The sequence below is a fragment of the Bos indicus x Bos taurus genome, chromosome 13 (assembly GCF_003369695.1).
Source record: "Bos indicus x Bos taurus breed Angus x Brahman F1 hybrid chromosome 13, Bos_hybrid_MaternalHap_v2.0, whole genome shotgun sequence".
NCBI classification, from domain to species: Eukaryota; Metazoa; Chordata; class Mammalia; order Artiodactyla; family Bovidae; genus Bos; species Bos indicus x Bos taurus.
In genome coordinates, this window is record NC_040088.1 from 29,523,180 (window position 1) to 29,534,815 (window position 11,636).

The window sequence follows — 11,636 nt, forward strand, 5'->3', positions numbered from 1 at the left end:
CGAGCTCTGCCCTCTCCTAAATGTGGCCAAGCCTGGACACGAGGAAAGTTAGGTACAAGACCAGGACCCCTTGTCCTGCAGGGGCTGGGGGCGGGAGGAGGCAGGGCCCTGGCCAGAACCCAGTGGAGGGCAGGCTCCCTCAGTCCTCCAGTTCCATGGGGGCCTCAGAACTTGAGGACTGGGGCAGCCCTGGGGCCTGCTCCCCAAGCCAGGTCCAGGTGGGACAACAGTCCTGGACCCCGCTCACCGGCTGCGGCTTCCTTTCCCTAAAGCTTTATTTTATAAAATGTTTAGACAAGTTACATGGGTAACACGTTTTTTAATTAAAATAAATTAACATCTCTACTCCGAGCTTCAAGGGAGACAGGGAGGCGTGGGGAGTTGGGGCAGGTGGGTGGCTACCCAGTGGAGCCGCCTTCTTCGTCGTCGCTCCCGTCAGGGACGGCGTCAGTCCCAAAGTAGCGGTCACCGAAGTTCCCTGGGGGAAAAAGCAGGTCCTTGTGGTGGGGTCTCAGGCAGGCCCATCTGCCCACCCCCTCGCACCCCACCCCACCCCTGAGCGCCACTGAGGAGGCCAGGCAGCCTCACCGATGCCAGGGATGATGCGGAAGAGGTCATTGACGCGTTTGTCTACTGCTGTGGTGATGATTCTAACGCGGGGGAAGGCATAGGCCACCGAGTGGACGCCCATCTCCGCCATGAGCAGTGACAAAAGGAAGATCTTGTCCTCCGGCACGTCGTGGTCCTGTGGGGTGAGGGGCTGAGCTGCGGCCCTGGACCCGCCCCGGCCCCACCACACACCCACTCCTCGTCTCCCCCTCACTCACCAGCAGCACCCGCACAGCCATCATGGCTGCCGCGCCCGTGGACACTGTACAGTCCATCAGGATCACGTGGTCGTCACTGATGTCCTTGGGGAGCCGCAAGTAGTGGAGCTGCAGGAGGCCCCAGGGTCAGGAGGTCCCAGAAGGCCCACCAGGGCTCTCGGGGACTCCACCGCCACCCCCTCCTCTGGCTCCACCCGTACCCCGCCCTCCCCGAGGTTCCACTCCCTCACTCCCAGGGGCCCCTCACCTCGGGCTCTCCAGTTTGTTGGTTGGTCTGGATGAGGATGGTGCCAATGCGCACGTCCTTGCATACGGCCCGCAGTGCAGGCTCCATGGTCTCGCCGGCCCGCAGGATGGACACGCCGGTGATCTGGGGGATGAGGTTGAGCTGGGGATGAGGTTGAGCCTCCCCAGTTTCCACCTATCTCCCACTGCAGGCCAGGCCCCTGGTACCTGCTTCCCCGCATAGCACTTGCCGGCGTAGTCCTGACCCTGTGGAGTCTGCACCACACAGTCCTGTGCAGGGCAGGATGGGGGCATGAGGGTGAGGAGCCTCTTCTCCTCCTCCCTGCTACCCAGCCTCCCCCAGCCCCGTCCTCAGACCTGGAAAGGCAGGAAGGAGAGTGCGTGCTCGATAAGCAGCCGCATCAGCCTCTTAGAGTAGAAGATGAACTCGTCGCGGCTGGTTTCCCGGTCTCTGTGGGTGGCGGTCATTCGCCAGGTTAGGGAAGGGCAACTCGCCCGCCCGCAGTGCCCTGAGGGGAGGGGGGGGCTCACCTGATGATGGTGTGCATGCCCCGCACCTGCGGCGTGCTCTTGAGGACACTAAGCGTCCTGGGCAGGGGGTGGCACTGGTGCGCCGAGGCCAGAGCAGCTCTGAGGACACAAACCGATTGGGAACTCAAGGAGGGCATTTCCCCCAGAGCCCTACCCTCCCGCTGCAGGCTGGGGGTCGGGGGGCAGTAGTGGTGCGCACCGCAGTGTGCCGGGTGGGGGCTATCCTCCCAGTAGTTGATCTGGAGGAAGGCCCCTATTCCCGGATGCCCTCCCCCATAACAGCCAGGCAAGGGTTAAAGGGCACGGTGGAAGGCAGAGCAGCTGACCGTTAGGCTGGAAGCAGGGGTTTCGGGCGAGCCTCCCTCCCCGCTCCAGGTGCCCTCCCGGTCCGGGTCCTGGCAGACGAATCTCTGCCCCCAAGCTGGGCACCTGGTCCCCAACCTCAGGACCCCTCTTCCAGGGGAAACAGCCGAGCTTTGAGGCCAAGCCCCGCCTAAGTTTCCCCAAGGTGATGCGCAGCCCCCTCGGGAGAGGGGCAGAGCTGGCTTCACAGCCCCTGCTGCCCCGGCCTGGAGCGGAGAGGGGCGGGGCCAGCGGGGGGGGCGGGGCCTGCGGGCGCCGGCACACAGCTCGCGGGCAGCACCACGGCCAGAGCACTCTGTCCTCACAGATCCCAGCGCAGCTTCCTCTGCCCGCCAGGTGAAGAGGCGAAGAGTAGGTCAGGGAGGGAACAAGGCAGGAAACCCCAGGGTTTACAAAGAGGAAAAGAAGAGAGAGAGAAGACCACTTAGCGGCAGCACCGTGGTCCCCGCAGCCACCAGCTGGACTGGGGAAGAGCAGGAGGCTGGGGGAGGAGGGAGGCGGGGCGGTGGCAGGAAGACCCTGCAGCTCGCACCCCTGGGCCTGCGAGCACCCGCCAAGTCCACAGCAGGCGGCCCTGCAGGTCCTTTCCACCCAAGGCAGCCACGCTTCCTGGAAACTTTTATGTCTCTGAACCAAGGCTTCCGCTGGAGCCCTGGGCTGGGTGAGAGGCAAGCGGAGACTGATGCGTGGGCAGGAAGCTGGAGGCCGGCGACCGGCCTGGAGGCATTTCCAACGCAGCTGGAGCTCGGGGCTCGGTCTGGTGCTTCCGGGCTCCGAGACTGCTGCATAGGGATGGGGCACTATCTTCGGCCTTGTGGGCGGAAAGGGCACTCAGCCCAGAACTCCTGAGGGCTCCACCTGGCTCTCTGCGCCTTGCCTCCAGCCCCAGGGTGGGCCAGCATCCCACGGGGCAGGGTGGGGGTGGGGGTGGGGGCGCGGAACGAGAAGGGGGGAGGTGCCTCACCACCGCTTAGGGGAGGAGACTGGCTTCTTGGCTCAAGCAGAGAAGGGGCAGGCCCAGGCCCTCAGCTGCAGGACGGGCTGGTGGCACTGCCCTGGGGCCCAGGAGTGCTGGCTCAGGATAGCTGTGCCCTGGAGTCGGACCATATACAACCAGCCCCAAGTCAGATAAAAGCCTCCAGAGAGGTCAGGGTACTATGTGATGTTGGGCAGGTCCTTTGACCTCTCTGGGCCTGAATTACCTGGCAAGGGCAGGTAGAAGCAGTGTGGGAGCCACCACACCACCCCTTCTGTGCCTGGGGCAGGGCCACCACAGAGGGTGGGCATGGTGGGAGGGGACAGCCCAGACTCCGAGCTCCCTGTGGATGTTGGAAATGCCTCCATCTGTGCAGACAGGTGTGGGAACTCTTACCTGACACTGAGCTCACGCTGCGGCAGCGACAAGGAGACACAAGGGAATGGGGTGGGTGTCAGAGACGGCAGCACCGCTCACCTCAAAGTCATGGGACGGCATGGCCTGTCGCCACCGTGTGCCTCAGCCAGCCGGGCCACCCCCACCCAAGAGCAGACACACCATAGCCCCGGAGGGGAGGGTCCTAGGGGCTGCCTGCCATGGGAGAGGGTCAGCTTCCTGTGGTCTGACACGGTTACCTCTGGGCGGGATGTCAGAGCCAGGACCCCTGGAGCTCTGTTCGCAGGCCTCAAGCACCCCACTGTGAAGCCAACCCCAGGGATAGGTGGCCCCCATGGCCAGCCTGTGGTGTGTGACCTTCTAGGATTTTGGGGACAAGGGACCCGGTGCCAAAACCCCAGTCACCCAGAAGGGCTGAAAGGGATAGGCTGTACCCGTCCCTGCAAGGCCCACACTCCCTCAGGGAGCCCAGCTGCCCCTGGCCAGTAAATATGGGGCTGCTTGGACAGGTAGCCCTGGGCAGTGGCAGTGGGGGCTGGCTGGTAGGGCTGTGGGGTGTGGGAGTGGGGCCAGCTGTGGCTCACCTCCTCCAGCTGGCTGTGCACGTGCTGCACTATCAGGTCGATGGCCACTGTGTTCCCGCTCCCTAGGGGTGAAGGAGGAGGGTGAGGTCCGGTCCCTACTCTTCAGGGGAACAGGAGGGAGGATAATGTCTGGCTGTGCCCCCCATCCCTGCCTCCCTGCCAGATGGCCCTGCAGGCTGACCCCGGGGCACCACGATGTCTGCCACACGCATGGTGGGCTGGATATACTGGTCGAAGGCGGGCTTCACAAACTTATTGTACTGCTTGATGACGCCCTCGATGTCCCGGCCCCGCTCGCTGATGTCACGGCGCAGTCGCCGCACGAGGCGTATGTCAGAGTCCGTGTCCACAAAGATCTTCATGTCCAGGAGCTATGGAGGGTAGGTGCAGTGAGCAGCTGAGGGCCAACACTGGCAGGGCAGCACAGGCCACAGGGGATGGCCTCTGGCAGAGACCCTGGCTTGGGTGTGGGCCCAGGAGCGGACAAGGCCCTCAGGGCTCCTCTGGGGTGGGGAGGGTGTGGTGTGGCTGAATGTGTGTCTGGTGTGCATCATGTGTGGAGTGTGTGTGTATGCACAGCAGGCAGTGGGGTTCCCAGGGCCTGAGCAAACTCACACTCGGGACCAGCACAAGCAGCAAGGCCTAGGGCAGAGCCAAACAGGCAAAGACCTCGCTCAGAGCAGGGAAGGAGCCATCCGCAGCCTGGCTGGAGGGTCTCACCTGCGGGGCAGCTGCCAAGAGGACAGGATGCCTTTGCGGACAGCGCCCACATGAGAGGCTAGTTCCCTCCCAGGTAAGAACACACATGTGCGCACACACACGTGAACCTACCCCACACAAATGTGGCTCTGACCTTGGCAGCCACGTGACGCAAAGGGGCTGTGTGAGATTCAGGAGACAAGGCAGCTCACCCAACCCTGGGCCTCAGCACAGGACGGGAACTGGGATGGAAGCGTGCTTAAGGCCAGTCCTGCAGGAGGACCCGGGTCGTCCACCTGGAGCCTGTTCTCACCTCCAGCAGCGTCTTGTCAGCAAAGGCCATGATTCCCTCGAAGATGATGACATTTGCACCGTACAGAGTTTTCTGCAAAGGAACCGTGTGTGTCAAAGCAAATCGGCCTGGGGCCCCTGCGCCAGCCCAGTGCAGCCGAGCCCACGGCCTACCCAGTCCTTCTTCCGGCTGTGGGTGGTGAAGTCATAGATGGGCACCTTGACGCTCTTGCCCTGCTTGAGCTTCTTGAGCGTGGAGATGATGAGGTCGAAGTCAAAGGCATCTGGGTGGTCAAAGTTGAAGTTGTTGTGGGCAGCCTGCTCCTGCTGCTGCCTGGTGAGCACCTGCGGTGGAGGGGAGGGGAGGAGCTGGGGGCAGCTGCAGGCTCAGGCCCCAGGCCAGGGCGGGGGCCACGAGCCTCCGAGAGGCAGCCTGCACCACAGGGCACCCGCACCTTATAGAAGGAGTCCATGGACAGCAAGACCACCCAGGGCACATCCAGGGCCTCAATGATCATTCTGGCCACGGTGGTCTTCCCAGAGGCACTGCCACCTCCCAGACCTGTGGGTGGGGTGGAGACCTTGAGCACAGTGGCCCAGCCCAGCTCACAGATGAGTCCCAGTGGTGCCCGCCACTCCCACACAGCCTCTTCTGACCTGGACCAAGGGGCCCAAGCAGTGCTAGTCACAAGACACCAGCACAGGAGTTGGACATTGAGGTGGGTCCCACCCCTCTACTCGGGGGTCCCACCAGATGGTAGCTTTGGCCCACCCTTCCTGCCACAGCCATGCTCACCAATGGCAAAGGCCTCCTTGGACTGGGTACCATGCTCATTGTACCATGGTGGCCGCCCTGCTGTGTAGATGGTGCGCTTGCTCGTGCGCAGGAGGGGCGGCTCAGACTTGCACTGGCTGGTGGTACGCTTCCTCGGTGAGCGCCCCGCGCCCACAGGTGGAAGCAGCCTGTCCAGGGACTCCGCGTTGCTGCTGTAGGGAAGGGGGACACGGTCGTCTTGGCCCAGGGCCATCAGCCCCCAGCCACCCCACATCAGGACTAGTGTGACTAGTCCATGTGGTGCCCCTATGCACGCACGTAGGCATGGTGAAAATGAGCAGACTTGTGTAGGGGCACAGCACACCCGGCTGCAGCCCATCCATCCAGGGGACAGCGGGGGACACCAGGGGAGCACTGTCCTGGCCCAGCTCTTCCTCCCACGTGGACTGGGCATCAGGGAGATGGGAGGTGGTCACGCCAAGGACAGTCAAGACCCATCAAGGACTGTGTTCCTTCCCCTGACACACTCGGGGCAGCCCTCTCCTTTTGTGAGACCCAGTCCCTGCCATCCTTCTGGGCACAGAGGGAAGGGCTCCAGAGAGAGAGGATGGAGCAGGAGGGAGACCCAGGGCACCGTGCCAAGTACAGGGAAGAGGGTGGAAAGGCTGCATTTGAGGTGGGGTGGAAACCTGACCTGGGGGAGGGAGGCAGACCCCACTGGGGCCTTTTCCAGTGAGCAGAGCTGTGCTGACTTCTTGGCAGATTTATACCCCAAAGGGGCATGGACATGATGGTTGGCTCGAGGCCCCAAGGCCTGAGGGGACAACAGGGGAGGCTCAGGTTGTCAGCCTGGCCGAGCGATCAGACGGGAGACAGACTTGGACACAGAGGCCCGTGTGAAGGTGGCCCTAGGCACAGGACCAGCTTAGGGAGAAGGCGCTTCAAGTCACTGCCTGAGAGAGCAAGTGGACTGCTCACAGCGTCAGCTTGCAGACCTGCCCCAGAGACGCCGAAAACAGGCTGACAATCCAGGCAAGGAACCAGGGCACTCTGGACAACCCGGGTAGGACATGTCCACCTGCAGCCAGAGCCCAGTGATGGATGTTGCTCAGATACGGGTCAAAGCCTGAGAAGGAGCCACACACTGAAGACGTCCTCGATGTGCCATCAGGTGAGAAGGCAGAGTGCCATGAGCCGTAAAGGCCAGCACACGCCTGTCAGGTGGAAGCACAGACAGCAAGCTCCGGCCTCAGACACCAAGGTCAGGGGCAAGGACTTCAGGTGTGTGTGTTTTATGAGCACATGCTCCTTCATGATCAAAAACCAAACCAACCCTTGGTCTGTCCCTGAAGCTCGCCGTCACTGCTATAGCCTACCATCGTGGCCAGGATGTGGCCAGGTACAGGGCGCTGTGAAACTGGCCTTGGGGAGATGTCCCCAGGAGTGCAGGGCCGTCTGGCTCACTTCAGGATAACCTAGCATTCCCCTGGCATTCCCAGCTGTGTGGCTCCCAGTGCACCCAGTGTTGCCAAGAGGCAGGAGGACAACGTCTGTGCCCACGTGTATATGGAGGGGGAGGCGGGGAGAGGAATTAGCTCAGGGCTAACACGTGATGAGTCACACCAGCGGCTTCCACGGCACAGAGGCCCTGTCAGCACAACTGAAGCAGCTGAGAACCGTCAGCTGGATGTGACAGGAGGTGCAGCGTTGTCCCAGGGGACACAGAGCGCCGGGCTGCCTTGGTGCTCTGTCATCTGGATGGTGTGGGTGGGGAGCAAGCCCGGGTTCCCTGGCCTCTGCCCCCAGTGTCGCCTCTGCGGCTCTGAGGAAGCAATTACGACGCGTCTGTGGAGCTGAGCACAGAGCATACAGCAGGACACCCAGGTGACGGGGCAGGGCTGGCATGCCCGGTGTCACACTCCTCCAAGCTGGATGTCTCCAGACCCTGGTCAGAGGGCACCGCTGGCCATTCTGCTAGCTGCGCTTGGCCCCCAGCAGTGAGCACAGGGCCTTAGGGCTCAAATATAGCTGCCCCCAACCTGCGAGCAACCCCCAGGCCCTGGAGGTGACCTATGGCCCGTAGCTGGGGAGAGGAGCTCCACATGCCCCCAGAGGAAAAAAAGTCCAGTCTGTGCCTTCTACTTGAAAAGGAAATGCCAACACAGAAACCTGGGTTTGCAGAGGGGCAGAGAGGCTCTGCCAACAGACCAGACATCATGCCGAGCAGGCTCTGGGACAGACAGGCCGCCTTGCGGGACCGGCGTGGGACAGGAGGCCTGGGCGAGTGCTACTACCGTCCCCCCACTTTTCCCTCCAAGCTGGGGCCCCAGCAGGAGCATCACCTCTCTCGGTGACTGACCCTCATCCCACTGAGGTGACGATGACCACCACCACCACTGCTCCCGAGGCCTGCGGTACTGACAGCCTGGGAGGGATGCCTTCTCAGGGAAGAGCTGAAGGTAAGCAGGGGTGACCTTGCCAGAAAGCCGCCCACCGAGGGCTGGCAATGGGTCTGAATAGCATCCAGCCGGCAGCCAAGTCAGGCCCCACCACCTCCCCAAGTGCCAGGCTCTCCGTTCACTGCACCCTCCAGAGCAGGCCTCTCCCCACTTTGGCAAGAAAACAACCTTTGATTTGGAAAGTCATGCAAGGCCTCACCTGCCTGCTCTCAGATGTCAGGGTGCTGCCATCCGCAAGGACTAAAGGCAATGTCAACCCAAGGGATTACAAACCATAATGGACAAAGGTCAGCCGATAACTGAGAGCCCCAAGCAAAGCTGACATTTGCAGGTGGCAGGCCTGCCTAGCTGCCTGGCCTGTCTGCCCTGGTGTCCACCAGACAGTGCACGGGGCTGGGGGCAGCCGAGACACAGTGAAAAAAGGAATCCTCACCGGAAGACGGCAGGCCTACCACTCACCTGCCTTCTGCTCCGAGGGTCCAGCACCCTGACACCCGGATGCCAGGGTAAGCTGCGGGGCTGCTCATGGCCAGGACACGAGGGAGACCGGGATGGCAGGATGACCCCAGGTGTGTGCAGGGGTGTCCCTGCACTGCCTCTTAGGCTCCCAGCAGTCCCTCAGGACAGCTCAGGAGCCCCCTGAGCTGCCCCTCCATGGGTGGGCAACACAACCAGTGCGGAGCTGCAGTGAGGTCCGAGCCCTGATGGGAGAGGCTGCCCACTGGGAGTCGGGGGGCCAACGGGTGAGAGGCCCCAAGAGAAGCAACAACACTCACCACCAGCCTCAGGGGCCGAGGCCACAGGCATAAGAGGATCACCAGCTTGGGGCTGTGCACTGGCCTGATATTAATAGCACTGACCCTGCCGAGGAGAACAGCCAGGCAGACTCAGGCCAGCATCAGGGTGAGCTGCCCCTCCTGCGCTCAGGCTGGCATGCTGCCCGGCCAGGGCTGGCTAAGGAACCCCATCCGGAACACCCTGGAGAAAGTCCCAGACCCCACCTCCCAGGGGCCGCAGGGCGCAGGGCCCCCAGCCCCAAGACAGGGAAAGCAAAGGTGTCTTTAGGCTGAGCTATCAGCACAAAGCCGAGCTAAGCGCCCCACCCCTGCCCCAGGTGCCTCCTGAAAGCATAAACAACCTGAAACTCTACCCCCCTGAGGCCTCCTCCAAGAATAACTGCCCCCTCCCCCAGGAAGGCTCCAGCACATCCCTCAAGGCCACCATCAGTGCTCAGTGCTTAACTAGGGTCACAGCCACGCCCCAGGCCAGCAGTAGGAGGAAAAGCAGGCCCTCTGGTGTGTGGCCGCAGTATTCACTCACATCCCAGGTCCCCAGCCTCCTCCCTGTGATTTAATGCAGTCCATACACCAGCTTTTCTACTCTGCTTCAGGGCTCAGAGGAAGCCCCTTCTGGGCACCACCTTGGGGTAACAGGTCTGCCCCCACCCACCAGGAGCTGCTCCCTCCCACCCCCACCCTACCTGCCCTGCTCAGTTTCAGGGCTGCAGAGGGGGCCCTGAGCCCCATCCTGCTTTAGGAGAATTTCCTGGGCGAGTGAGTAAAAGAAGTCAGAGGAGAGAGCAGCTGGCCCACTGGGGCCTGGTCTGGGGGTAGGTGGCCCAGACAAGCTCAGGAACAGAAATCTGGGCAGACAGAACTGGGGCCGGGGGGCTGCAGTCCTGAAGGGGTACAGTAGGCTCCAGGGACTTGCAGTCACCACTCCTCCCACTGGGAATCCCCCTACAGGACCCTCTCCTTCCCGCTGCTTTGAGCAAGTAGGCCAGCTTCCTTCCACTAGCCCAGTGGCAGCTCCCAGACCTGTGTCCACCTGGACCCCACCAGAGACAGCCCAAAGGGTGCTCACTAGTCCACCAGCACCTCCAGTGCAAAGGGAAAGTCGGTCCCTTCCGGAAGGCCAGGCGCACAAGAAGCCTTCATGCAGACCACAGAAGGCAAAGTGGAGCCGAGGTCAGGCGAGAGCCTCAGTGCGGAGGCACCTGCACAGACACCCAGACAAGGAAGGGAGGCAGCTCTGGTACCTTCACCATGGGGTTGGGGGGCAGGGGGGTGTGCAGGGACTGCGTCAGGGTGGAGAGGTGTGTAGGGCTGTGCAGGAACTGCGGGGGGAGGGGGGCACGTGCTTGAGGAATATCCCAGAGAAGAGAAGGCAGGGTGTAATGAGAAATTCCCCGAGATGTCCAGAAGCTTCAGGGCCACTCCATGAGGCTCTGTGGGAGAATGTGCTAGTCTGTGCTTACTGCCCACAGGCCCTGGCTCCCCTCCTGTCGCCTGGGGACCACGCTTTTAGGAGGAAGACCACTGTCACCCTGGCCCTGCCAGGGGCACCTAGGTCCACTACTCCATCTGTGCACCAGGCAGGGCCGCCAGCCGCTGCCAACTGATGTCTGCAGAGGGCGCTCTTTTCAAGAGTTTATCTGGTCTCCGACACATCAGATTCTCTGGAACTAACAAGTGTCACAGATTCAGGTCCCTCCTCTCCCACCCTGTCATCCGAGCCAGGATCTCAGTCACTGCTGACCAGGAGGCTGTGAGCCTGGAGGGACACCAGAGGCTCCTTCAGGCGCAGGGGGCCTGAGACCCTCTCCCTGCTTGCCCAGCAGCTCTGCTGGCAGCTCCAAGTCCTGAGCAGTCCAAGCCATGGCACTTTGGCACTTTCCAGATACACCGCCAGGCTGAAAAGTTTTTCTTTGGACCCAGCCTGTGGCCAGCGCTGGGTCAGGCGGGGAGAGGGGGGTGGGGCGGTGTTCAGACCCGGAAGTGAAGAGCCAGCCCTCCCCTGAGCGCTGCTCTGCCTCCTGGGTCCGGGCCCCAGAGGCTGTGAGCGGGAGTTGCCTCCCCAGCCAGGGGACAGAACTCCGCCTCTCCGCCACAATGTCCCCTCCTGCAAAGTCCCCAGAGCCGCGACTGTCCGGGTGCCTAGGCGGGAACTGGAAGACACCGTGCCCCGCACCACCCAGCATCACGACCTCTGGCCTCAGCTGGGAGGCCGAGTCTGTATGGGTCCCGGAACGAACTGACCACCTGGAAGCATCCGGCAGGCTAACAGTCCAGCCCAGCGCTCGTAGGCCCGGCGCCGCGTCGGCTCGGGACAGAACGAGCCCCCATACGGGCCCTGCCCGCGGCAGTCCATGAGGGCCCTCCCCCGCCAGGCCACGGGGACCGGCCACGGGGAACGCTGGCTGGTCCAGGCCCGGATCCCTGGGCCGGTCCTCCCACGGAACACGAGGGGCGCGCCGCGCCTACCGGTCCTCGCACGTGGTCTCGGTCTTCCCCTCCGGCCGGTCTGGCCCATCTCCAGCCGCGAGGGGCGGCGGCGCCGGTCTGGGGGCGTCGGCCGAGGCCGGGGGCGCAGCCATGAGCTCGGGGGCCTCTCCGCGGGAGGGGTGGGGCGGGGCTTGGGGGACGGCCGCTCAGGCTGTCGGGAGCTATGGTTCAGGGCCTGGCGCCGCGCGCCCTCCAGCGCGCTCCG

General features: G+C 63.1%; 1 protein-coding gene across 13 annotated transcripts; it reads right to left on the bottom strand.

The window, feature by feature from the left end:
* Positions 1–299: 299 nt before the first annotated feature.
* Positions 300–11,564, bottom strand: UCKL1 (uridine-cytidine kinase 1 like 1). Of its 13 annotated transcripts, none has more exons than XM_027559210.1 (15): positions 11,411–11,564; positions 5,710–5,900; positions 5,369–5,475; positions 5,088–5,258; positions 4,936–5,007; positions 4,105–4,294; positions 3,924–3,985; positions 3,340–3,356; positions 1,605–1,703; positions 1,431–1,524; positions 1,281–1,343; positions 1,075–1,197; positions 828–935; positions 589–745; positions 300–478 (listed from the first exon to the last, which is right to left on the bottom strand). In XM_027559210.1, exons 1-15 carry the CDS (start codon positions 11,521–11,523, stop codon positions 399–401), a joined length of 1,647 nt encoding a protein of 548 aa, XP_027415011.1. In that variant the 5' UTR covers positions 11,524–11,564; the 3' UTR covers positions 300–398. The 13 variants fall into 13 exon arrangements, with proteins under 13 accessions (XP_027415011.1, XP_027415006.1, XP_027415005.1 ...); XM_027559205.1 differs by lacking the exon at positions 3,340–3,356 and adding an exon at positions 2,500–2,624 and having other exon boundaries at positions 5,710–5,897; positions 11,411–11,563; XM_027559204.1 differs by lacking the exon at positions 3,340–3,356 and adding an exon at positions 2,500–2,624 and having other exon boundaries at positions 11,411–11,563.
* Between the last annotated feature and the right edge of the window lie 72 nt (positions 11,565–11,636).